At 37.7% G+C, this 26,019-nt stretch overlaps 4 protein-coding genes across 4 annotated transcripts; 3 read left to right on the top strand and 1 right to left on the bottom strand.

Annotated features, from left to right (window-relative positions):
• Nucleotides 1-597: 597 nt before the first annotated feature.
• On the top strand, nt 598-3,697 carry LOC107960563 (uncharacterized). The gene is made up of 6 exons (XM_041111998.1): nt 598-795; nt 1,060-1,254; nt 1,407-1,593; nt 1,987-2,307; nt 2,905-3,043; nt 3,514-3,697. Exons 1-6 carry the CDS (start codon nt 598-600, stop codon nt 3,695-3,697), a joined length of 1,224 nt encoding a protein of 407 aa, XP_040967932.1.
• A 12,404-nt stretch (nt 3,698-16,101) lies between these two features.
• Nucleotides 16,102-17,001, top strand: LOC107960564 (uncharacterized). The gene has a single exon (XM_016896895.2). The coding sequence runs from the start codon at nt 16,102-16,104 to the stop codon at nt 16,999-17,001; it is 900 nt and encodes a 299-aa protein (XP_016752384.1).
• A 4,620-nt stretch (nt 17,002-21,621) lies between these two features.
• LOC107960565 (uncharacterized) lies at nt 21,622-21,993 on the top strand. The gene has a single exon (XM_016896896.1). The coding sequence runs from the start codon at nt 21,622-21,624 to the stop codon at nt 21,991-21,993; it is 372 nt and encodes a 123-aa protein (XP_016752385.1).
• A 217-nt stretch (nt 21,994-22,210) lies between these two features.
• LOC107957321 (putative receptor-like protein kinase At3g47110) lies at nt 22,211-25,596 on the bottom strand. Its single transcript, XM_016892825.2, has 2 exons — nt 22,863-25,596; nt 22,211-22,766 (listed from the first exon to the last, which is right to left on the bottom strand). The coding sequence occupies exons 1-2, from the start codon at nt 25,561-25,563 to the stop codon at nt 22,348-22,350; spliced, it is 3,120 nt and encodes a 1,039-aa protein (XP_016748314.1). The 5' UTR covers nt 25,564-25,596; the 3' UTR covers nt 22,211-22,347.
• Nucleotides 25,597-26,019: the final 423 nt, after the last annotated feature.

Genomic DNA, 26,019 nt, shown 5'->3' with positions numbered 1-26,019 from the left:
TTAAACGAGTAAGGATTGTGGAATTAATAAGAGATAAGAAAAGTAATTAAACGGAAATGGATTTACCGTAGAAACTTAGTTTTCAAACACCCTATTATGTGACATTGCCAGATTCAGACATAATGTTTGGGTTAGGTTTGGGGTGTTACATTTAGTAGTATCAGAGCTAGGTTGCAAAACTCGGCTTTGGATTTTGGGTTTCAAAAATTAGTTTTTAAAAAAGCAATCTCGAAATTATTTAAAATCATTTGACTTAGTATGTGGTACACCGAGTCTTTGGCTCTGATTCTGAAACCGTGATAAGTTAAAATTGAAAACACTCTAGATGATGCATACTGAGACTATAGCAAAACTGATAGAAATTGCGATTTGTGAAAATCACTTTGAATTACTGAAACTGTTTACGTAAAACATCTACTAATAAATATCGAAACTGTAACTAATTCATAAAACTGTGAATGTAGATAAAATCTCGAATCTGGGATGAGCGCATGAAGTATTCGCAGATGAGGTACTAGAGGCCAAGGTAGAGGCTGTAGAGGGGTTCGAGTTAAGTCCTATTCACTGGGTAGTATGCCAAATCTGGGCACGAGTGAGATGCCAGTGTCACCTGCTACAGAGACTAGGTTTCAGGATCGCATGGTTGGGGACGATGCATTGTCCCAGGCTATGCTAAGGATATTCGAGAGGGTCGTTGGGCCTAATACTGGATTTGGGGGCTGTGAGTCGGTTACTAAACGAATCCGGTCCAATGGAGTTGAGCTTTTTAGGGGTGTCACTAGAGTCACCCCTAATGTGTTCAAGTACTAGATTGAGGCTACAGAGAGGATCATGGATGATCTAGATTGCAACCCCTGAGCAGAAATTAAAGGGTGTAGTCTCGCTGCTACATAATGAGGCTTACCAGTGGTGGCTGACTGTTAAGGAGCGCACTAAGCCCAAACGATTGACTTAAGAGTTCTTTAAGACCACCTTCCAAGGGAAATATGTGAGAGTCAGTTATGTAGATGCTCGTAGGAAGGAGTTTCTGAATTCCTAAGATTGATCTGTGGCACTCAGGAGGATCGATCAGTGGCCAAGCATGAGGCTAAGTTCCTAATATTGAACTGTTATATGCGAGGTATGGTGGAATTAGAGTATGAGAGGTGTGTCCACTTCGAGAATGGCCTCAGAGATAATTTGAGAGTTTTGATAGCTCCGCAGAGGGAGCAAGATTTTTCTGTCCTAGTTGAGAAGGAGAAGATCGCCGAGGAGGTTAAATGCGCTGAGTGCCAAAACAGAGATAGAGAGAGGGGAAAGAACAAGAGGGATTCGGAGCCCTCAAGTTCTGTACAAAGGCCTAAGAAAAAGGCCAGATTCGATGGCCAGTTAGAGCTAGACCCCCTATTGCTTCTACTGGATTACAGCTATATGGAGATTGTGGTAGATGCCATCAAGCCAAGTATTGGAAGAGGACTAGGGCATGTCTGAAGTGTGGATCATTGGATCACCGTATTAGGGAGTGTCCATTGAGGGCCAATCAGATGCAAGCTCAGGGTACTATACTGCACACCCACAGAGGGCGCACAGCAGCCACCGAGAGGCCATGGTCAGGTTAGGGGTGGTAATGGCATGGGCCATGGACAGAGAGCATCGGGCAGAGTTGTTGGATAGACTGAGGCGAGGCAGCCTGCTTTAGTTTATGCTGCACATCATCAAGAAGACAGAGATGTTTCTGACATCATCACCAGTACATTTCTAATTCTTGATGTACCATATCTTGCATTGATAGACATACGGTCTACTCACTCATACATAGCTAGCAACATATGTGAAAACTTAGGGATTTTGGTTGAGAGCACTACGAGTGAGGTTACTGTACTGAGAAAGTTGGGGCAGTCTATAAGGGTTAATAAGCTATTTAGAGATGTACCGTTAGAGGTTCAAGGGGCGACTTCTTGGCTAACTTAATGGAGCTTATGTTTGGGGAGTTCAATCTGATTCTAGGGATGGACTGGTTGGTCAAGCACCACGTCAGTCTAGACTGTGCAACTAAGAGGTTCGTCTTGAGAACTAAGGGAAATAATAAGGTATTCGTGATTGGAGAATGCCAGAACTACTTATCTAATGTGATCTCTGCATTGGTAGCTGAGAAACTAGTTTGCAAGGGATGTGAGGCGTACTTGGCATATGTAAGTGTTTTCGCTTCTAGGGACTCTACTGTAAAAGATATCCGCACTTTAAGGGATTTTCCAGACATCTTCCCTGAGGAGCTATCGGGTTTACCTTTGAATCAAGAAGTGGATTTTAGGATTGAGCTTCTTCTAGGTACAGCTCTGGTGTCCATCGCTCCCTATCAAATGGCACCGAAAGAGCTTACGGAGCTTAAGGCTCAAGTTTAGGAGTTGTTGGATTGTGGGTTCATCCACCCTAGTGTGTCTCCATGGAGAGCACTGGTACTATTTCTTAAGAAGAAGGATGGATCCATAAGGATGTATACTGACTGCCGGTAACTGAATAAGCTGACCATCAAGAACAACTATCCGTTACTAAGGATTGATGATCTATTTGACTAGTTTCGAGGAGCTTCAATATCCTCTAAGATTGATCTCTGGTCTAGGTACCATCAGTTAAGAGTTAAGGAGGCTGACATACATAAGATGATGTTTAGGACTCGTTATGGTCACTACGAGTTCCTAGTGATGCTATTTCGACTGACTAATACACAGGTATCTTTGATGGATCTGATGAACCGAGTATTTTAGCCCTATCTGGACTGGTTTGTGGTAGTGCTCATCAATGACATATTGGTTTATTCGAGGATTGAGGAGGAGCATGACGAGCACCTTAGGATTATTCTTTAGATTTTGAGGGAAAAGCAGCTCTATGCTAAGTTCAGCAAGTGCGAGTTCTGGTTATATGAAGTAACTTTTCTGGGTCATGTGGTTTCTGCTAAGGGGATTCAAGTGGATCCTCAAAAAATTGAGGCTATATTGGATTGGAAGCAGCCTAGGAATCTGTTTGAGATCCGCAACTTTCTGGGGTTGGCAGATTATTACAGACGGTTTGTGGAAGGTTTCTCACTGATTGTAACACCTTAACTAAGCTGCTACGTAAGGAGGTACCGTTTGTCTAGACTGATGCATAGCAAGAAAGCTTCGAGAAGCTCGAGACTGTACTGACTGATGCTCCTATTTTGATACAGCTATAATCTAGAAAGGAGTTCGTAGTGTACAGCGATGCATCGCATGTTGGTTTGGGTTGCGTGCTAATGCAAGACGGTAAGGTTATGGCATATGCGTCTCGTCAGCTCAAGATGCATGTGGCTAACTATCAGATGCATGATTTGGAATTGGCTGCCGTGGTTTTCGTTTTGAAAATTTGGAGGCACTATCTGTATGGTGAGAAATGCATTATCTATACTGATCACAAAAGCCTTAAGTACCTCTTGACTCAAAAGGAGTTGAATCTTAGGTAACGTAGATGGATTGAGCTACTTAAGGATTATAACTGTACCATTGAGTACCATCCTAGCAAGGCCAATATTGTGGTCAATGCATTGAGTCGTAGGGCTATGACCGATCTGAGAGCGATGTTCGCTCGACTTAGCTTGTTCGACAATAGGAGTTTGTTGGCTGAGTTGCAAGTCAAACCAACTTGGATCGAGCAAATTAAGGGTAAACAGCTAAAGGATGAGTTTTTGGGTCTTCGATTCTGACAGATTGAGAGTGTTAGTACTATGGAATTTGGGTAAACTCTGAGGGTGTGTTGTGTTTTCGATGCTGAATATGTGTGCCGAATGATCCTGATTTAAGAGAGGCATATAGTAGCCCTTATGCTATGCACCATGGTGGGAATAAGATGTACTGAGATCTTCAAGAGCTTTATTGGTGGCCAAGATTGAAGTGAGAGGTTACTAATTTTGTAGCTGGATGTCTGACATGTCAGTAGGTTAAGGCTGAGCATCAATTTCCTTGAGGTTTCCTGCAACCGGTTAAGATTCCATTATTGAAATAAGAATGAGTAACGATGCATTTTGTTAGTGGGTTACCTTTAACACCTACTGAAAAGGATTCAGTGTAGGTCATCGTGGATAGATTGACCAAGTCTGCACACTTCATATTGGTTAGGACAAATTATTCTCTACAGAAGTTGGCGAAGCTTTATATTTCTGAGATAGTGAGACTACATGGTTTACCAGTTTCGATTATCTCTAATAGGGATCCTCGCTTCACGTCTTAGTTTTGGAAAAAGCTACATGAAGCTCTGGGTTCAAGGTTAGACTTCAGTACTGCGTTCAATCCTCAGCCAATGGTATATCGAAGATGGTGATTCAGATACTAGATGATATGTTGAGAAGCTGTGTTATCAATTTCCGAGGCAATTGGGAGGAGAATCTGCCGCTAACGGAGTTTGCTTACAATAACAATTTCCAGTCTAGCATTTAGATGGCACCATACGAGGCTCTGTATGGTAGTAAGTGTCGCGCTCCCTTGTGTTGGATTGAGTTGGGTGAACAACATGTTCTAGGTCCTGAGTTGGTTTCTGAGACTAAGGACAAGGTCAGATTTTCGGGATTGACTAAAAGCGGCATCAGGCAGACAAAAATCTTATGCGGATCTAAAAAGACGTGAGATTGAGTATTCTGTGAGGGACTTCGTATTTCTCAAGGTCTTTCCATGGAAAAAGATTCTGAGGTTTGGTTGTAAAGGCAAGCTGAGCCTAAGTTTATTGGGCCGTACCGAATTCTGAAGTGAGTGGGACTGGTCACTTATCAATTGGAGCTACCTCCAGAGTTAGACCGTATTCACGATGTGTTCGACGTTTCTATGTTGAGGCGCTACCGCTTTGATCCCTCGCATATTGTCCCTGTTGAGGAGATTGAGGTTAGGCCAGATCTGACCTTCAAGGAGGAGTCGGTTCAGATTCTGGATCGCGATGTAAAGGTTCTTCAGAGGAAGTCTATCCCACTAGTGAAGGTTTTGTAAAGGAGTCATAGCACTGAGGAGGCCACGTGGGAGCCTGAGGATGCGATACGCCAGAAGTATCCTCATCTGTTTTGATCAGATAAATTTCGAGGACGAAATTTTCTTTTAGGGGGTAGAGTTGTAACGCCCCAAAATTCTTATTTTTGTTATTGTGAAAATGTGACAACTGTGTATCTGCTACAGTGGTTAAGTGTTTCAGGTGTGTGTGTGAGGTCCCAAGTTCAAGCTTTGCTTTTGAGAAATTTTGGGTTATTTTGGAATTAAGCCTGATACTAGTTCAACAGGCTTATACATAATTGTTGGTAAGTTTATAATAGAATAGGCCTGCTAGTCTAGTGGTTAGGGGGAGTGTGGGTTTGTTGAAGGCCTTGTGTTCGAATCCCTGCGTGGGAAAAATAGATTACTTTTGCTCGGTTTGGTGGCTAAGAGTTTGAGTTGTACCAAAAATCTGAAAAGTGGGTGGTTGAGATAGTGTAGGTAGTGGGATTTGAGTAAATCAATTTTCCCAAAAAATTTCTCTCTTCAGTAAAGAACTGACCATTCACTCTGCCACTTCCCCTTTTTCTTTCTCTTGTTGTTTCTTTTTTGCTGCTGCCCCTTTTGTTCCCTTGCTATCGTCTTTCTATTTTTTCCCATCTACTTCTGAATTTTCATGACTCGTTAATCTAGCTTTTGCGCATTATTGGTAAGTTTCGACTTTTGCTAATCTAAACATTTTTATGAATACTTTCTAAGAGGGGTTTCCTTTTGGTGTTTAGGAGTTAATCAAGGGATTGTATATAATTCCCAATCAGTGAGTTAAATGCGTGGAATTCTCGTTTCGATCAAAGGTATGGTTATCGATAGTTAATGGGTGAGTGTCTCGTTACAATCCCATTTAAGTGTTGATAATGTTACTAAAATTGGGTGTTGGAATGTCAGTTTTTAGGTTCTGGAGTGCTTAGGGATTGTTTTAGCAACAATGATACCAAGTGTGTACCCGATTGTACAGAAAATGGGGTTTCAGAAAAAGCCAAAAACCCCACTGTCGATGCCATACGAGCGTGTGGTCGCCCATGTGGTAGGTTGTTTGCCCTAACACGAGCATATGATCGACGAGGCCAGGCCAGGCCGTGCAAGACACGGCCATGTGATGGCCAAGCAAGCCGTGTACGACACACAAGCTAGACTAATTTGGGCCGTGTGGGTCCACACTGGTAAACCACACGAACGTGTGGGATTTTGGGTCAGGGCATGTGATCCACACGGCCAAGGCCGATTTGGGCTGTGTGGGCCATACGGACATGTGCGCCACACGAGTAGGCCACATGGGCATGTGAGCTCATTTTCACCGAATTGATTGCTAAGGTTGCACGAGTCGCCCAAGTCGATTGTGAATCTACTGTAAGGTCGGTAAGCATTACTTGGACCCCTAATTGTGTGAACTAACTGATTGACAGATATATATTGAGTATGATGATAGTATGCATGTATACATTTATTGATCATATGTACTAATATCATGAGATAGCATGTCATGTATTGTATGTTGCATTGCATGGGGTTGGGTTGATTTTTTTTGGAGGAAGTGTTCTGAAAGGCTCTTAAGGCTAATATACTGGCAGCTCAGTTGTAAACTACTATTTTGTGCCACATTCAGTACTACCTGGAGTGTAGGGATGGGTGGGTTGATTTAATCCTCACTTGGAGTGTAGGGTTGGATGAAGATGGTGTGTAGAGGCTAGTTGGGTAGGACTTTGTTACTGAATATTGTATATCTGTTATTGATACTGTGATAGGCTAAGGCCTTTGTACATACTTATACTGAAAGGGGCTTAGGCCCAAGACTATTTTTTACGGTGCATTATATTTACTGTTGTTTGTTTTCTGTGGGATTACACATTGAGTTTATGTAAACTCACCCCTCTTTGTTTAATGTGCACAGGTAATCCCTAAACCTAAACAGATCGGGCGGATGAGGACTCAATGGTGACCACAGTTTTTGGACTTTTACGATTTATAATTTATGATTTATGGATTTAGTTACCGTGGTTTATTTGGATGTAATTTGGGGACTTTTTGGGACTTTTGCTTAAATTTTGTTTTTATTTATTTTTATGGATTTATAACTGCTAGACATAGGAAAACTTGGTTTTCGAAAAAGCAAAGTTTTCTCTAAACACACTATTTACTCAAAATGGTTTTAAAAGCTTCCGCAATGAATTATGTTTAAAACAATCGATTGACCGAGTAAGGATTTTGGAATTAATAAGAGATAAGAAAAGTAATTAAACGGAAATGGATTTATTGTAGAAACTTAGTTTTCAAACACCCTATTATGTAACATTGTCAGATTTGGTCATAACGTCTAGGCCAGGTTTGGGGTGTTACAGAATGTGGAACGTGCTTTAACCTATTCATCTAAGAACTAATAAAGTGTTAAAATGCATAAAGGAACAATAAAAAGCAAAAAAATAAATGAAAACCTAAGGCTAAGAGTTAATGAAAATTGCTGAAACCCGAAAACCCGAAAAATTGCAAAGCAACTTAATAAACTTCATTCGAGGTGTTCCTGATTTCTAAAAATTATGAAATTTAATCTAGAGCCTCCTCAAATAATTTAAATCTAATCTGGAAAGTTTTGGCACAATATTCAACCCACATATTATCTTCTCTTTTATTCTTTTTTTTCATATGTTCTTTTTTTTTCTATACATTTTCCATCACTTTTTTTGTGGGAAATATTTTTTATACTCTAAAATAGTTCCAAGAAATAGTATGTAAAATTTTAGATCATTTGAAAAATGTTTACCCACTAAAAAATATTTTTTCGAAAATTGTCAAGGTAAAAAAAAGTTGTTTTGAGACTGTTTGTTATAAATTAGTTTATAAAAATAAAAAGAACACCTAGAACACCAAAATATGATACCAAATGATAAAGAATGAGGTAGATGAATGTGGAAAAGGATCGTAAAGTTTGTCAAAGTTGCGGATTTGACTTAGGGCTCTAGACGTTCAGAAAGAAATTTGGATTTTGACACAACCTGAAACGAAATCAAACCCAAGTCAAATAAAACAATTAAAATAAATAACTAGAATAAGATAATAAATCAATTATTAGAATAATAAGGAAGCAAATAAAAAAGATAAATGGAAAAGATAAAACGTGGCATGTAGAAGTCCTAAGAAGCCTTGTAAACACGAAGAATCCACAACCCCTTCAAGTGATTATAATTTCCCCTCCAAGAAAGAAAACTTGGAAAAAAAGTCCAAACATGATTACCATAATCTGAAAAGATTGTTAAAAATTTTCTAAAAGAAACTCAAGATTGTGAGTTGGTATGATTTGGTTTGACAAAGTTATGGTGTTGTAAATATATTGAGTGTGGATAATGAAATTACATAATTTGGCCTTGCATTGTGGATGTTTGGTTCCCTAAGTATATCATGATTTATGCCATTGAACTTGTGTGTGTAGGTGGAAATGAGGGTGACAAATCGCTTGGTAAATAGCCTTTATTTTATCCACACAGGTAGACACACGGGCATGTGTCTAGGCCGTGTGTGACACATGGTCTGGCACATGGGCATGTGTTCCGGCCGTGTGTCCCCTGCACCTTAATTTAGATAAATAGAATGCTCAGAATTGAGCATACGGATGGAGTCATGGGTGTGTATCTCAGCCGTGTGAGGGACACGGGCTTAAGCACGGGTGTGTGTCCCGACCGTGTGAAGCCTGCACCTATTTTATGAAAATTAAATTAACCACACAGCCTAGCACACGGGCATGTGACTTGGCCGTGTGACCTCAATTTGTTCATGCTTTGCAAAACAGAGAGTTACATGGGTTAGGGACATGGGCGTGTGTTACGACACGGCCTACCCACACGGGCGTGTCCCAAACTAGACGAGCATATAACCCCTATTCATAGCAAAAATTTTCTAAGTTTTGTAAAACTTTCCTAAGTGCTCGGTTTAGTCCCGAACCACTTCCGAAGCATGTTTTGGGCCTCGTAGGCTTGTATTAGGGACTTTAAGATTGAATGCAAACGGTTTTAATTTGGATGCAAATTTATGACTTGGAATTGTATGTTTGCTTGCGATGTAAGTCCGATAATGCCTCATATCCTGTTCCGACGTTGAATACGGGTAAGGGGTGTTACAGTCTTGATCCGTAGAAATTCTTAAATTATGTTAATATCTCTTTCGAGAGTAAAAACAACTGCCTCTAGGTTGATTAATTGAAATCTATTTCTAATTAAAACTCTATCGTCCCATTAACTCAATCTATAGATTCCTTATTAGATTTGACTCTAATCTGGTAGATTTATGTCGTCCTATTTCTAAGATTGCATGCAACTCCACTCAATTATGCTAGATCTACTCTTAAACAGGGATTTCGCTCTACTGAAATAAGCACATTAAACATGAATTAATATTCGGGAAATATTAAAACAAGAAATTAACATACATAATTGAAAACATGAATCAAGTATTTATCGCTTAAAAATAGAAATTAAATAAAAAGATTCATCATAGATTTCATCTTCCCTAAGTATCTAGGGAATCAGTTCTTAATCCTGAATAAAAACATCTCAAAATCAGAATAACAAAAAGACATAAAGAAACTCAATAAAACTTCAAAAGAAATTAAAAGTAGATCTTTGGTCTTGATGGAGATCCACATCTGAGTTGATTTCGATGGTGTTCTTCAAGTGTTTTCTTCGATCTTCTCTGATTGCCTCATTATGTCTTTTTTTAATAGGTATTTATAGACTTTAGAATGCTTAGAAAGCCTAAAACTTAGGTTTTTCTGTGTATTTGGGAAGTAGGATGCAAAATCGACACGGGTTGGCACATGGGCATGATCAAGCCCGTGTGGCTCACACAGGCATGTATCCAGCCTGTGTGGAAATTCCCAAGTCACGTGGCTCCTAAAAACATGAATTTAAATATTAGGAGCATCAAATTCACTAGTTTGTATAATTAATCATCCAAAAACACATTAAGAATAAGATTAAAATATGTTACTTTAATAACTTATCAATGTGGCATAGACATAGAACAGTTGTACCTCGTGTCCAACATATGCGAGTCTCCAAAAGCAGCTAGTGTTCACCATGGGAGTGAGCCTGTTTGTGGAAGTATTCACCAATAAATACTTCAGAACAGGAAGTATTGTATCTGCTAGAAGTGGCAGACCATTTTGTCAATATAAGACTTACCCTAATAGAGCCTATTAAACCCTATTATTTCTAGGCCTCGTTGGTTGGACGTATTGAGTAGGGATTCAATCAGATTTGCGGCTTATTTGTGAGCTATATCTTGTCTTGGTGAAACATGTAATTGCTAGGGTATTAGGATGTTTGTTAGTTGTCGCCAGTTGGAACTTAACAACCTGTATTCAAAAACATTATTTTGTATTTTTGAATTGTTATGTGCTGCCTTGTTGGGCTTTATGCCAAATTGTTTTCATGTGTTGTTAGACTTTGGAAATGAACTTTAAACTACTACTTGAGTGATAACTCATTTGCATTTTTATTCAAACTTGTGAATGTTCATCAAGTTTTTGTCAAATGCAGAGTACTCATATCCCAACTATAAGTGGTGTAGTATTATTTTAAATCATTTTCAACTTATCATATGTTTTTCAAAATATCGAGACATCTCTCCAGCAAGAAGAGTATCCGCCTAGCTAAGATTTTTGGTTTTCAAATGGTATTTTCAGTTCAATGATTTTAACTTGTGGCACTCCATACCTGGGTTCGACATTCGGGTCAAGCATGGGGCGTTACAACCAATGAAAGGATACTGTGACAGTCCTAATTCGACCCTAGTCGGAATGTGGTTTCGGGGCCACAAGACCGAGTCCCAAAATTTATTTAAAATTTGGTTGCATATCCTCTATGTATATTAGTGCATGTGTGAAATTTTGATGTTTTAATTTAGACTTATGAATGTGAATTTCATGTGATTGACTTAGTTGAGAACTTAAGAAAATATGATAGGGAATATGTAAGGATCAAATAATAACAAAGTGAGGAAACTTGGGTTTGCATGTCAAATTACCCAAACCTCAAGTAGTGGCCGGCCAAGCAAGGATGGTTCTTCCATTAAGTTGAATTTTTAATGATGCTTTTATTAGTAAATGATTAAAATAGATCAAAAAAAAAGACAGGGAATAAAATAAGAAAGCAAGAGAAAGTCTTCATCTTCTTTCTTTTCTTGAAGTGCCGTGAGCTAGGGAAGGAGGGGAGAAATGTTCTAAGACATTCGGCCATCATAAGGGAGGATTAAGGTAGGATTCATGTTAGTTTTGTTAAATTTTTGTGAAAATCTAGCTAGTAGCCAATGTCTTATCATGTCTCATATGTTAATTTTCTACCTAAATAAGTAATTAAATGGCATACGGTTAGGGAGAGGTAAATGCTAAGAGTATGGTGCTTTTGATGTTGTGAAGGGAAATAATAGGAAGGTGAAAGAAGATTTAGGTAGAAATGTAGTTATATGTGGATTTATATGATGTTACAAATAGATGTGAAGCTATGCTAGATTAGAAGAAAAAAATTCGGCCAAGTGTTCATGGGAGGAAACTATGTGTTTGAAAGAATAAAAATGATACTATAATTGATAGTATAGGTATTCGGCCATTTAATCAAGTGTATAGGTGATGTTAGATCTAATTTTAGCACATTCGGCTATATAAGTATGTCCATTTGTGATATTACCTTTGATTGTATAAAATCGACTAAAATGGGTAGTTAGTAAGGGTGGTTACCTAATATACAAATATGTATATGTGTATGTGTAATTGGATTATTGATAGTAATGATATTATATGGTTATTAGCCGAATAGCCCAAAAGCATAAGGTAGAAAGGTAAAAATTTACCATGTGTTTCTTATGATATGAAATCATTAATATTTGGATATAAATATTTAGCAAGACGGTTAAACTAGTTTAACTTATTTGATTAAGCTCAAGAAGTTAAAGGAGGGGAATCAAGCAAGGGCAAAGCAAAGAACATCGAGTAGCCGAGTTGGAACCGTTTTACCCAACACAAGGTAAGTCCTTAAGCATTTTTGTAAGGTTGATTAGTTGGTATGTAAAAACAAAATACTAGTGAATCATAAAAGAATTCCTTTTGATGAGTATTCTTTTGGAGTGAATTTTCTAATTATTAATGTGACCATATGTGCTATTTGAATTAAGTAAATTGCCTTATCAAAATGAGTTAACATATGGCACTATGTGTGCGGAATTAAGTAGCACTATGTGTGCCGATTTGGATGTTGAAGTATGAGAGAAAATCCAATGCACTGAGTGTGCGGTGTACTATGGCAGTATGTGTGCGAGTGTGACGAGCACTATGTGTGCAAATTCGATTGATAATATAAAATGTGCGTGAAAGAACGAAGTGGTAGAACTAGTAACTAAAGTATCGAACTTGAGGCATGTATTGAGTAGGTACAAATTTATCTAGTGCATCATAATTCCATGCTTTGAGGAATCGGGTCTAAATCAATTGGGTTGTTTTGGTGTTTGATTTGATTGTAGGACTTGGCATGAGATTGAACCGAAATTCTAAGAAATGATAGCATAGTTCGGTATAGTTGGAGTAACTGATTTTGCATTATTTGCCTTCTCTTATGATCTCTTATAATTGTACGGTATGTAATGCTTATGACTTACTGAGTTATATACTCATTTGGTGTGTTTATTTGTCACTTATTTAGGTTCCTTTGATCCATTTTTGTGTGCTCGGGACCATCGTCGAAGTCATCACACCAGCTTGCAACTTTTGGTATCTTCTTCTTAGTTGGCCTAAGAGAACATTTCGGCATGTATAGGCTATTATGTTTTGTTTGAACTTTGGTATGTATACTTTTAGCCATGCGAAAATGGCATAAATGTTAAGTTGGATTTGGTCTTATGATACTTAGTTATAAGTAATAGTTAAAGTCTATTTGATTATTATGCCGTTTGTCATGGCTAATCATTTCCGGTGTTACACTCATGATATGGTTATTGAGTAGTAAGGAAATGCTTGGTAATGATTAGCCTTTGGTATGGCTAGTCATGATCATACTTGGTGATATGTATGTTAAATTACTCTAATAGGTAAAATTCACTCTAATAATAGATGCAGACAGCAGTAGTGATGTGAAATTGAAAAATCACTAAAAATAGTAGAAATGGAATTAAATAATGAATAAGTTATGTAATCGAAGCTTGATGAGTCTATTTTCATATGGAAGAAGTAAAACAAGTATATGAGCTATATTGTATGAGATATTTAAAATCTTGTGAAACAGGGCCAGAACAATTTCTGGATCCCCTGTTCCGACTTTGTAAATTCACCATAAATTTTACAAAGATAATTAGAAGTCATAATTTATATTTAAAGATTCCTTATTGAGTCTAGTTTTATTAGGGACAAACGGCATAGTCATTGAATCTCTGTACAAGGAGATATCTGGTTCGTAATACACAGAGGTCAGAGTAGTCGAACCCTGAAACAGGGGAGACTTTAACTAATAAACTGTACTAATTGGACCGACCAAAAATTTTGGAAAAATTTCAGTAGATAGATATATGAGTCTAGTTTCAGGAAAAATTTGCGGAATTGGATTTCGAGTTTCATAACTCAAGATACGAATTTTTAAGTGACTATAAAGCAGATTGACAGCTTGTCTGGGAGTTTTAAAATAAATTGTTTGAGCTGTATAACTGATGAATTAAGCTAGATAACACCTCGTGTTCGATCCCGGTGACGGCCACGGTTTCGGGGTGTTACAGATACACTGTTTCTTGGGCTATTAATTCTACTATTGTGAATGATGCTACATCCGACAGAAATCATATACCCAATGCACCAACTTTTAGTTCCTTATCTATATGAACTCAAGTTTTACTTATATCAAAGTCTATGAGTCAGGTATGCATAGTCCATCATCCACTCAGGATTAAGGTATGCCACACTATTAATGTTACAAGTGGATAAATCCATAAACGGATTCAAAATCTATTCCACTCAGGTCCTGTCCAATGTTCTATCATCCAATCAGTTGCATCTTTGTCTCTATCTTCTGGGAGTTATCCACACCGATGCCTAAGACAAAGCATCTCCCCAATTGGACTTGATAGATAACATATTAGCCTTTCAACTGATTTGCTCATTTCCAGTTAAACTAATGACATGTTTAGGTTTATCTACTAATTCAAGTTGTCTTGTATTAAGATCCGACCACGTAGTATCACTTAGTATTAGTTAAAAATTAGATAACCAGTGAGCTAATATTTGCTTCAATTTTGTTTTATGTGCAAAAACCATTGAAGACAATATACAAAAAATATTAATGCAACTCATAGTTCAAGACCAAATGAGAAAAGGATCATCATCTGTGACCCATCTGATGTTCTACGAGCTTCAAAGAGAGCACAATTTACTTCAGGAAAAAGGAAAAAGAAGATGATCATTTCTGACTAGGAAGGCGATGATAGTACGGAAGAGTTCGATGAAGATTTGATGATCTTTGAGGAGTTTTTATTATCTTGAAACTTTAACAATTTTAATTTTACTTTTAAAATAGTATTACTTGGATAGAACTCTAAGCATAAAATATAAAAAAATTATGATAATTATAATTTAATTTATAATTATTAGTTTAAATTTGACGTAAAAAAAAGTTCAGCTAATTTTTTTAAATCGTGCTAGTTTTATTGATGTAAAATAGAATTATATATTGAATAGAACTCTAATAATATTAATTAGCTGGGATAAACTTCAAAAATTATATATAAACTTTGATTCATTTTGCAATTTAATACATGAACTTTAATTAGTGCAATCATACACATGAAACTTTGATTGTGGTTCAAACGTATACATGAAACTTTAATTTTTATTTAATCATACATATTGAAGGATATAAATACATCAGTTTATTTTTATATTGGATAAATATAATTATTTTTGTATGTGATATATAAACATAAAATGATGTTATATCAATAATTGTGTTAATAATTTGTGAGAATTAGATCAAATCAAAACTTTCATGTATAAAATTGCACAAAATCAAAGTTCATGTATAGTTTTGAGATACATGAACTTTGATTTAATGTGCAATTGTATATATGAACTTTATTTTAGTGCAATTATACACATGAAACTCTAACTGTGATCCAAATATATATTTGAAATTTTAATTTTTATTTAATCATACACATTGAAAGAAAGAAATAAATTAATTTATTCTTTATATTGGATAAATATAATTATTTGTGTATGAAATATATAAATATAAAATGATATTATATCAGTAATTCTGTTAATAACTTACAAGAATTAGATCAAATCAAATTTTCATGTATAAAATTACACAAAATCAAAATTCATGTATATAATTACATATTAAACCATAATTTACGTATAGTTTTAGGATTTAAACATATTCCTAATTATCACGTAATTAATATTAGAGTTCAATAACAATTAAAATTTAAGTTTAGCTTTATAGATAGCATGCGGTAATTAGGCATATTCAATCAAATAGCATCTAAACAAATTTATTGGTAAAAAATGGAGATTTTTAGCATTAATGAGTTAGAATTATATAAAAAAATGAAGAATTAAAGTCATGGTTCTTCAAAGAGGCAATATCGAATTATATTCAAACAACAATGGCATCGAAAAGTGATTGAAAATTATGTTAATTGATGATGAGATAATATAAGATTCTGATATTATTTTTAAAATTTATATGTTTATACTGTGTAAAGCAGGTGTTCTTAAAACTATTTCCTTTTTTTGACTATCTATTATTGTTTGGAGCTCATAAAAAAATATTTTGTGAGTTTATTTTTGAAAGAAAGTGAAATTTAAACCACTATTAAATATGCTTATTAATTTAGTTTAAATATCTTTCCTATTTATCATGAACTTTCATTATAATTTATGCATGTCCCTTTAGGTTTTTATTTTTATTTTTTTTCAAATTAACACTATAGTTTACTTTCTTATATAATTTCAAATATATATTATTTAAAAATTAAGATAAATTATTATTATCAGTTATAAATAACAATAATTAAAAATAGGCTATTTATGAATTAATTGAAAATTAAACGCTAGCATAATGGGATTCTAAACATGAATAGCGACGAACCCTCAAATGCCATCATTAGCAACGAACGCTCTGGCGATTTGATCCTGACGGAGCTACTAAGGGCGACAAAGAAAGTAAAAAACAAAGACACCACCCTAGCAAATAGTGATGATCTGGTGATGCTAGAACCAGAACCAAACAAGCCCTCCTTTAAAGAAATACTTTTAGAAAATAGTAGTACAAGCCCAAGGGTGGACGTGCGCATGCCTTTGAACGAAGAAAAGGAGGTTACGCTCCTTGACGATGATGTCTCAATATCCATGGATGGACCCTACCCTCAAGTGTGCTTCTCGAAAAGAGTCCACTCCCTGATCAATGAGCATAACAAAAAAACGGTGATAGTACGAATGCTAGGCAGACCAATCAGATACAGAGCATTAGCCAACAAAATCGAAAGCCTTTGGGGACTAACAAGCAACTACAAAATAGTTAACCTGGACAATAACTACTTCTTGGTTAAACTTGCTAGCCAAAACGACTATAACAGAGTTATCATGGGCGGCCCTTGGATGGTATACGGTCACTACCTAGTGGTGCAACCATGGAGTCGGGATTTCTCTACAGAGCAGAACTTTTCGTCCAAGATCATTGCATGGATACGGTTATCGGGGCTCTATTATCGCTATTACACAAAGGGACTAGTGAGAGCATTGGCTTCTGTCAATGGCAACGTAGTCAAGGTTGATTACAATACCATCGATGGGACAAGGGGAAAGTTTGCTAGAGTAACCGTGGGGGAAGATATCTCTAAACCCCTTATGCCATTCATCGGTGTTGAAGGGAAAAAACAAACAGTAGTCTACGAAGGCCTCTCATCCATTTGCTACACATGTGGTAAGGTAGGCCACATCAAGGAAAATTGCAGTCAGGGCCCGAATGAATAAGCAGTGAACAAGTCGATCACTACCATGGAAGAAACAACAATGCAAACTCCAAGGAGTAGGGTGGGGGAGTCAGACCTCAACACCAAGGACCAAGACTTTTATGGCCCTTGGATGCAAGTTCCAAACCGCCATAACAAAAAACAGTTGATAGTCATCAAAAATGATGGTCGTCTGGCGAACCAAGCTAAAGACACCTCATCATTACAGCGGTTTGCTGCCTTGTCCGTATGAACCCTGAGGATAGCCTGCAAGAACCTACAACCTTTTTGCCTAACCCCTTGTATGAAGCCAATGATTACCCGAAAGCTAAAAAATGAAAGGAAAATCAAACACTTTCCTTAGAGCCTGAATTAGCTTCCCATTTGGTGCTAAATAACAACTGTTCTATGCCTTATCCCAAAAACACTCCCATTTTAGTTCTTACTGTCCCGAATGCCAAGGAAGCAAATTCCAAAAGCAAAAGTCAAACAAATGGCAGGTCACCAAAAGACAAATTCATGGCATATTTGGAGCCTATGGGTTTGGAGGCAGCAGTCCAAGTCCCTAACTTACAGGTCGATTTGCTAGCTGGCCCAAGTGGAAGCTTTGGACATACTAACGAGTCCAAATTAGATAACACCACAACAATTTTTAAACCTAGCTCTAAATACTCGAAAGAGGTTACTGTCTAATTAATAGAAGGTATTTTAGACCCTGGGAAACACTCTGCAGTCACTTTTAAGGAAATTTCGAATTTCATTGGTCGCACCAAAAGTCGACACTCAAAACCTTTAGGAAGCGATAGCCCAGGAAGTAAAGAACGGAAAATTAGTGGTAAAATTGGTGTTGCCCGTGGAGGTAAAACATCTAATATTGCTATGTGAGATAGGGATAATCATTTGAAAGCATCGACAAACTCCCGAGTTTCCCTAGTGGGTAAGTGGAAGAAAGGGTGAACCTTATCTCAACGAATTTAAAAATAAAAAGGACATCGGATTGCATGATAAATCCGACCTTAACGACACCAGTGAGCCTTAGCAGTAACGGTATGCCCTTTATTCTCCTTGTTAATTTTACGTGGCTATTTCAATTTTTTTCATGAAATTGCCAAGGTTGTGCCGATGCAAGATTTCCCCATATTTTTCGAGAGTATAATATGAAGTATAAACCAAAAATTATCAGCTTGCTTAAAACTAGAGTTAGTGGCTCGAAAGTAGATAAAATAATTGCAAATTAGGGCTTTAGTTCTCACATCGTGTGGAGGCTATTGGTTATGCCAGGGACATTTGGCTTGGTTGGAAAGATTTGGTTTAGATGGAGATGGTCCATAATCACTTGCAATTTATTCTAGCTCGGGTTTGGTCTAACTCTCACTCATTGTCTTTCATGGTGTCATTTGTGTATGGTAGCCATAACCATAAAAAACGCCAAGATCTTTGGCGAAATTTGAGGTTATCTAGTCCTATGAGTCATATTCCGTGGGTGATAATCGGTGAATTCAACGAAATCTTATCTTCTAATGAGAAAACAGGAGGTCTTTCATCATGGAAGAGATGTCCCTATTTTGGTGATTTTGTGGATTCAACTGAGTTACATGACCTGGGATTTAGAGATCCTCCTTTTACATAGCACCGGGGCAATCTCTTTGAAAGGGTGGATCGTGCTTTGGAAAATGAAGCCTGTCTTAAAAACTTCCCAAATAGCTTGATTACTCATCAGCTGAAGATTAAGTCAGATCACAGACCCCTTCTCTTAAATATTAAGCTCGAGCTTACCTTGCATAGAGGAAGACCGTTTCAATTTCTTGCAAGGTGGACTAAACATCCTGATTTTGTAAAATTTGTCAAGGATCGGTTGGAGTTTAGAGGTTCTATGTCAGAGTCTTTAACCCTGATTACAGATGATCTAAAGGATTAGAATAAGTATGTCTATGGCCACATCACTACTCACAAGAGAAATTTGATTCATAAACTTTCCATAGTCTAGAAGAATATGGACATTTTGGGTTCTAATCTCTTAGCCTCTCATGAATTGGAACTAAGGCAAGAGATGGAGAATGTGCTACATCATGAGGAAATCCTTTAGAAGCAAAATGCTAGATGTGATTGGCTTCACTTAGGGGACCGCAACACCAAATTCTTTCACGCCTGCGCCCTACAGAGAAGAAAGAATAACTACATAACTTCTATTCGTAACTCTATTGGGGATTGGATTTTTGACCTAGAGGCTATTGAAACGGAAGCTGCTAATTTTTAGCAGACCCTTTATGGCGAAGACCCTGGCTTTATGAAGAGGCTGCCCCCTCAGAGGTTTCCTAAAATCAACTTCCCCTTACTCAATTTTCTGAGTAGACTGGTTACAGATGAGGAGATCAAGATTGTTCTTTTTGACATGGCTCCGCTTAAAGCGCCAGACAGTGATGGTTTTCATGCCCTCTTCTCCCAGAAGTAGTTGGATATTGTTGGGACCGCGGTATGTGACTAGGTTAAAAAGGTTTTCATTGGAAGTAATATTGATGCTGAGCTAAATAACATGCTGATTGTTCTTATACCTAAAATCCAAAACCCAAAGGATTTTTCTCAATTCTGTCCCATAAGCCTATGCACTGTCCTTTACAAATTGGTGATGAAGGTTATTAATAACCGTTTCAAGAACATCTTCCTAAATATTATTGTACAAGAACAAGTCAGATTTATTGCTGGAAGAAATATCACTGATAACATTGTCATCACCAAAGAAGTCATCCACTCAATGAAGAGCAATAAAAGCAAGAAGTGGATGGCTATCAAAATTGACTTGGAGAAAGCATATGATCGTGTACTATGGGATTTCATTGATGCTTCTCTTCTGGCGACAGGTATCCTTAACTACCTTAGAAATGTTATAATATCTGCTATTTCTAACTCTTCTATGCAAGTTCTATGGAATGGTGTCCCCACCTCTAAATCTAAACCTATTAGGGGAATTAGACAGGGATGCCCTCTGTTTCCATATCTGTTTGTCCTTTGCATGGAATGGTTAGGTCACTCTATCAATTTGGCACTGTCGAGAGGAATCTGGAATTCTATACGTCTTTCCCACTTGGGACTGCCTCTTTCCCACCTCTTCTTTACTGATGACCTTGTCATATTTTGCAAAGCAGATGCATAACATGACAAACTACTAAAGGAAATCCTCTATGACTTTTGTGAGCTCTCAGGACATAAGTTCGACCTTAGGAAAACAAATATTTTCTTCTTTAAAGGTGTTGAGAAGTCTGTGTCATCCATGCTTAGCAATATGCTTGGGTTTCAAAAGGTTCACGATCTTGGACATTATCTTGGAGTCCTCTCTTCCATCAAAGAGTTACAAACAACACTATGTACTTTGTGGTGAAAAAGGTTAGAGTGAAGCTACAAAGTTGGGATGCACGTCAACTATCTATTGCTGGTCGAGCCACCCTAACGCAATTAGTTCTCCTCTCCATCCTAGGGCATTTCATGCAATCCATGATGATTCTTAAGAAAATAAGTGATGAAATTGAATGGTTGGCGTGGACATTCATTTGGAGCACCACAAACGGTAGGAATAAGATGTCACTTGTAGGTTGGGACTCTGTATGCCAACCGAAGGACCGCGGTGGGTTGGGTATGAGACAACTACATGACCAAAACATATACTTCCTACTGAAGCTTGGATACAATATGGTTTTTGACGAAGAGTCTCTATGGGTTCAAGTCGTCATATCAAAATACGGGTTGGATGATTCTTTACCTGACATCATCAAGAGGGGTCAAAGCTCATTTATTTGGAAGTCACTCTCTAAAGTCTAGGGCCTCTTGCGCAAAAACATCATATGGTCAGTCAGTAATGGGAACAAAATCCAATGCTGGAAGGACCCTTGGATCCCTAATGTTGATCCCTTTATCAACTATATCCCTGCTCACGTCAATATTAGTCCTGACAGTCTGCTTAAAGAATGGACCACAGAGGATGGCAATTTGACCTTTGACCTCTTGCAAACTTGGTTACCAGATAAAATCATTGGCCATATTAAGGGCATCCGACCCCCACATCCACTTGAAGGACTCGACAGACTATCTTGGCGTCATACTTCAACTGAAGCTTTCACTATTTAAAGTTCTTTCAAAATGTTGAATGAGGAGTCTGAGAGCCCTAAAGATGAATTATGGAAGAAAGCGTGGAAACTCCTAAGACCGCAAAGAGTTCATTTTTTCTTTTGGACTGTTCGTAAGCAGAGATTCCTTACTAATGTAGAAAGAGCTAGGCGCGGCTTAGCAGAGGACCCCTCTTGTCCAATTTGTGGTCATTCATCAGAGGATATCTTACACGTCATCCAAGACTGCATATTGGCTAAAGAGGTTTGGAAACAGGTAATCCTAAAAACCCAACAGTTTAACTTTTTTTCTAACACTCTGCACGAATGGTTGTCTCTTAACCTACAAGTTAACCCAAGTTCCCACTGTGCGGAAGCTAACTGCGTACCTCTTTGGATTATTAGCTTGGCGCCTATGGAAGAATTGTAACCTCTTCATTTTTCAAGGAAAATCGTGGAGCCCAGAAAAGATAATCAAAACCTCGGTATCTTGGGCCAAGCATTTTTCCTTGGCAAGTAGACAGGTTGCGGACATTGAAATCTAAATGACCCGTGGAGAACCATTGGTAGGAGAGTGGACTTACCTCAACACAGTTGGTGCTGTTCGAGTGGACACAAGGGCTACAGCTGCAGAGGGAGTCCTACGTAACAAAAATAGAGAATGGATCCTAGGTTATAACAAGTACCTAGGTAATTGCTCGATCCTTAATGCGGAACTTTGGGGTATTCTTGACGGCCTAAAACTCATCCAGCGAAGAGGCGATGCCAAGGTGGTAATTCAATCTGACAGCTTGGAGGCAGTTAAAGCTATTTACGAAAGTGTCTTGAAAACCTCATATTCTGCTCTAATTAGAATGATACATTGCATCCTATCCCAAGAAAGCAGTTGGCTCCTACGCTACATTCACAGGGAGTAAAATCAAAGTACTGATCTTATGGCCAAACTGGCCTTTGGAGAAAATGAGCACTCATCAAAGCTGATAAAGAGAAGAGAATAATCTTTGTAATTTATTTTACAATTCAATAACTTAGTTTTGTAAGTTTCTTTTTCTCACCCAAAAAAAAAATTTAACGCTAAAATTTTCATGCAACATTAGAAACTAGCAATGAGAAAAATAGGACTATTTGTTATCCTTTGTGGAAAAATCAAATTTATAAATGCATAATAATTCGTAATTCTTGAAATAAACATAATGACATACAATTTGAATCCATAAACGGTCTGCAGAATTTTATTATTATTATTAATTTAATTAAATGCGTATGGGTAGTTAATTAAGAAATTTTTTTTTAATATCATGCAACTTTGTCAAGGTTTCTCTCATGGATAAGCGATCTTTGGGCGATTGAGCTGCACAACTTAATCCAACTCTTATAACAGCTGCTAAACATTCTTCATATTTCCTGCAGTTGTGATCACTGTCAGTGCTGCTGGTGCCGCCATTGCTGCTGTCATTACTAGAGCTAGGGTTTGATGAGCTTTGTTCTGAACCTCCATGGTTCTTCAATATCCTTGGATCAACTGTCTCAAAAACTTGATTTCTATCCACAGCTGATGCGAAATTGTTGAGGCTTAATCCTTCTTTAAACATCTTATCAGTTGGTTTCTTGGCAATGAACATTTCAAGCACAAGAACTCCAAAACTATAGGCATCTCCACTGGTTGAAGCTTTGCTTCCTAGGCCATACTCTGCACATAAATTCAGCAATACATTAGATTGAAAATGCATATGCAAGTTTTCTTTTAATGTCGGTAAAATAACGGTTCGATTTATTGTTTACTCACCTGGTGCAATGTAACCAACCGAGCCTTTCAATCCCATTGTGCTGTTCTCCCTTTGGGACGGCCTTTGAGAAAGGAACCTCGCCAAGCCGAAATCCCCCACATGAGCCGTCATATTTTCATCCAAAAGTACATTTGCAGGCTTCAAATCGCAGTGCACAACAGCCGGGTCGCAGTCGTTGTGCAAATAATCCATGGCGGAAGCTACATCAATGGCTATATTCAGTCTTTGCATCAAGGTCAAACAAAACCCTGATTCCTCATCCTCTGGATATAGCCACTTATCTAGGTTGCCATTCGGCATGAACTCGTATACCAAAGCTTTGAATTCATCTCCTTTATGATCGATGCTCGAGCATGAGGTGATGATCTTCACCAGGTTTCGATGCCTGGCATTCCTCAAGGCCTCACATTCAGCAAGAAAACTCTGAACGGCCTTGGTTTGTTGCAGGTCAAGAACTTTGACAGCAAATGTAAAGTTGTTGATGGAAGCTCCATCATCACCAGTATTGAACGTACCTTTGTAAACCGACCCGAAACCTCCCTTGCCAAGCAGGTTTTCAGCTGTAAAATTGCTTGTAGCAATCTGGATATCCGAGTAAGATATCAACGGCGGTAACCCTTTCAATGAAAGTAAAGATTGACTGCCCTTCACCCTGTTTTTCTTCCTTCTGGATATCAATGCCCACACAAAGCAAAAAACTAAACATATAAACAGTGTAGCTCCGGCAGTTGGAACTAAAATTTTGATCAAATGATTACTCTGTCTTCCCTTTGTTTTGCATTGATGAAGTTGCAGATTTCTGGCAATTTCTTTGTCAGCACTGCAAAGGTCGTCGTTACCCCGGATCGAAGACGAGCTGAGATTTGAGAAGATATTTCCTGTAGGAACATCTCCTTCCAAATGATTGGAAGACAAATTTAAGACCTTGAGTGACTTAAGATTTGCCAACTCTTGTGGAATTGGTCCAGAAAGATTGTTGGAAGAGAGATCCAAAACCTCTAGTGGTAATATATTTGCTAATGAACTCGGGATTTCACCACTGAGATTGTTCCTTGACATGTTGAGGTATAGCAAACTTGAACAGCCACTGATTGATGAAGTTAAACCTCCGAACAAGTTATTATCAGAAACATCAATCACTTGAAGCTGCTTCAAGTTGCCAACATCACTGGGGAGAGGACCCGAAAGCATGTTATGCTCCAAAACCAAGTAGTTTAAACCAGAAAGCTTGAAAACCTCTTCTGGTATGCTTCCATTTAGCCTATTCCAAGCCAGGTCCAATGTTTGTAGCTGCTGACAATTTCCAAGGCTGGTGGCAATTTTACCAGAAAACTGGTTATTCCTCATTGCGATTCTAGAAACTCGTGTAAGATTAGCAAAGATTTCTGGGATTTCTCCAGAGAACATATTCTGGTGCACCAAAAAGTTCTGCAAGTTTCCGAGTTTGGCTATGCTCCTTGGAATATCACCTGTCAAAGAGTTCATCTCAAGTGAAAGAGATATCAGATTTTGGAACTTGTCCATCCCATGAGGGAAGCCACCAGTCAAGAAATTGTCAGAAATGCATAAATGTTGGATATTGGTTGACAGATTCGCCACTGAGGGAAATTCACCGGAAAGTCTGTTGGAATTTATCCTCAGATATTCAAGCTGAGTACAGTTTGAAAGGGAACCAATGAAGTGAACATTCCGAGCAGTGCTAGAAGAGAAAAGATTTTGACCAAGGTCCAGCATTATAAGTTTTCTCATGTTGCCAAACAAAGGAATCGGACCATGAAATCTATTCCTAGACAGATCAAGACATTCAATGTTTGAAGCGTTAGATAGATACGCAGGTAGGATTCCTTCAAACCAGTTTAGTGCCAAATATACTTCTCTGACATTTGGGAGAGCCTGGAATCTATGATTATCATTTGGAATTGGAAGGCTTCCTGAAAGGTTATTATGTGTGACAGACAAGAAAACCAAAGAAGAAATGTTGAAAATAGAAGGAGGGATGTGGCCTGAGAGATGATTTTCAGAAAGCTGAATATGTTGAAGCTTTTTAAGCTGACCAAACTCACTTGGAATTTCACCGATTAACATGTTTCTTGCCAGAGCAAGATAGGTTAAAGAGGAAAGGTTCCCAAATGTAGGGGGGATTGAACCTGTGAGATTATTGATGGAGATGCTAAGGATACTAAGCCTTTGGAGGTTGCCTAGTTGAGGTGGAAGGTTTCCACTAAATTTGTTCCCTTGCAATCTAAGTGTTTTAAGGTTAAGGCAATGAGAAAGAGAAACAGGAAGAGTGCCATTAATGGAGTTATTTCTAAGGTCAATATGTCGAAGATGGGAAAGCTTACTAAACTCCAACTGAAATAGACCGTGAAATAAGTTGTGGGAAAGGTTAAGCGTGCGAAGGGAAGTGAGGTTTGAGAGAGAAGAAGGTAAGGGGCCAACAAGGCCGAGTGAACTGAGTTGGAGAGATTCAACTCGGGACCCTTTTCTGGTGCAAGATATACCAAACCAGGTGCAGTGAGAAGTAGAGTTGCGGGTCCAACCTGAAAGTGAATTTAGAGGATCATTGAGTTGGAGTTTGAATGATAGCAAGGCTGCTTTGTCGGTTGTTGAATCCAACTCCCCCATATGCTGGCACATACAAGAGTTTATGTGAATCTGAAACAAGGAGAAAAGCAGCACCAAAAACTGCGCGTATTCCATGCTTAACAAATATGGCTGCCTGCTCTTGGGAGTTTCATAATTTGTACATCTCTATATAAAGAACACTTCATCAAATTCAATGATTTAAAATGATGTAGTCTTATATTTTTTTTTAAATATTTTTTTAAAAAGGGACATTTTTTAGTCAATCCCCGTGTATACGAGTCATATCAAAAGTCCAAGTCAATCCGATGTACAGATCATCTTAGGTGAGTTGGATTGATTAAATTATCTGCTTGAAATATTCTTTCCATCTCCCAGTTTATTTATTTATTTTAATCATAAATGTAACCTATTCTTTAGTCAAGTCAACTCTTCTAAACAAATATTTATATTTCTTAATATTTATTATTTCACTTACAAAATTTGAAATAAAAATATATATTTATACTACCCAAATGAAGAAATTGAAATCCTTTGAGAAATCAAATAAAGAAAAAATTATAGCCAAGAGGA

The sequence above is a fragment of the Gossypium hirsutum genome, chromosome A05 (assembly GCF_007990345.1).
Source record: "Gossypium hirsutum isolate 1008001.06 chromosome A05, Gossypium_hirsutum_v2.1, whole genome shotgun sequence".
Lineage (NCBI taxonomy): Eukaryota > Viridiplantae > Streptophyta > Magnoliopsida > Malvales > Malvaceae > Gossypium > Gossypium hirsutum.
This window is presented reverse-complemented; position numbering and strand designations above follow the sequence as displayed.

Bases quoted from the DNA above. Each gene is read 5' to 3' on its own strand.
- LOC107960563 (XM_041111998.1), top strand. From the start codon at position 598: ATGCCAGTGTCACCTGCTACAGAGACTAGGTTTCAGGATCGCATGGTT. The intron at 1,255-1,406 runs GTTAAATGCGCT...ACTGGATTACAG, and splicing joins AGGAGAAGATCGCCGAGGAG to CTATATGGAGATTGTGGTAG. The intron at 1,594-1,986 runs GTTAGGGGTGGT...ATCTGATTCTAG, and splicing joins CACCGAGAGGCCATGGTCAG to GGATGGACTGGTTGGTCAAG.
- LOC107960564 (XM_016896895.2), top strand. From the start codon at position 16,102: ATGAATAGCGACGAACCCTCAAATGCCATCATTAGCAACGAACGCTCT.
- LOC107960565 (XM_016896896.1), top strand. From the start codon at position 21,622: ATGACCCGTGGAGAACCATTGGTAGGAGAGTGGACTTACCTCAACACA.
- LOC107957321 (XM_016892825.2), bottom strand. From the start codon at position 25,563: ATGGAATACGCGCAGTTTTTGGTGCTGCTTTTCTCCTTGTTTCAGATT. The intron at 22,767-22,862 runs GTGAGTAAACAA...ATTTATGTGCAG, and splicing joins GGTTGGTTACATTGCACCAG to AGTATGGCCTAGGAAGCAAA.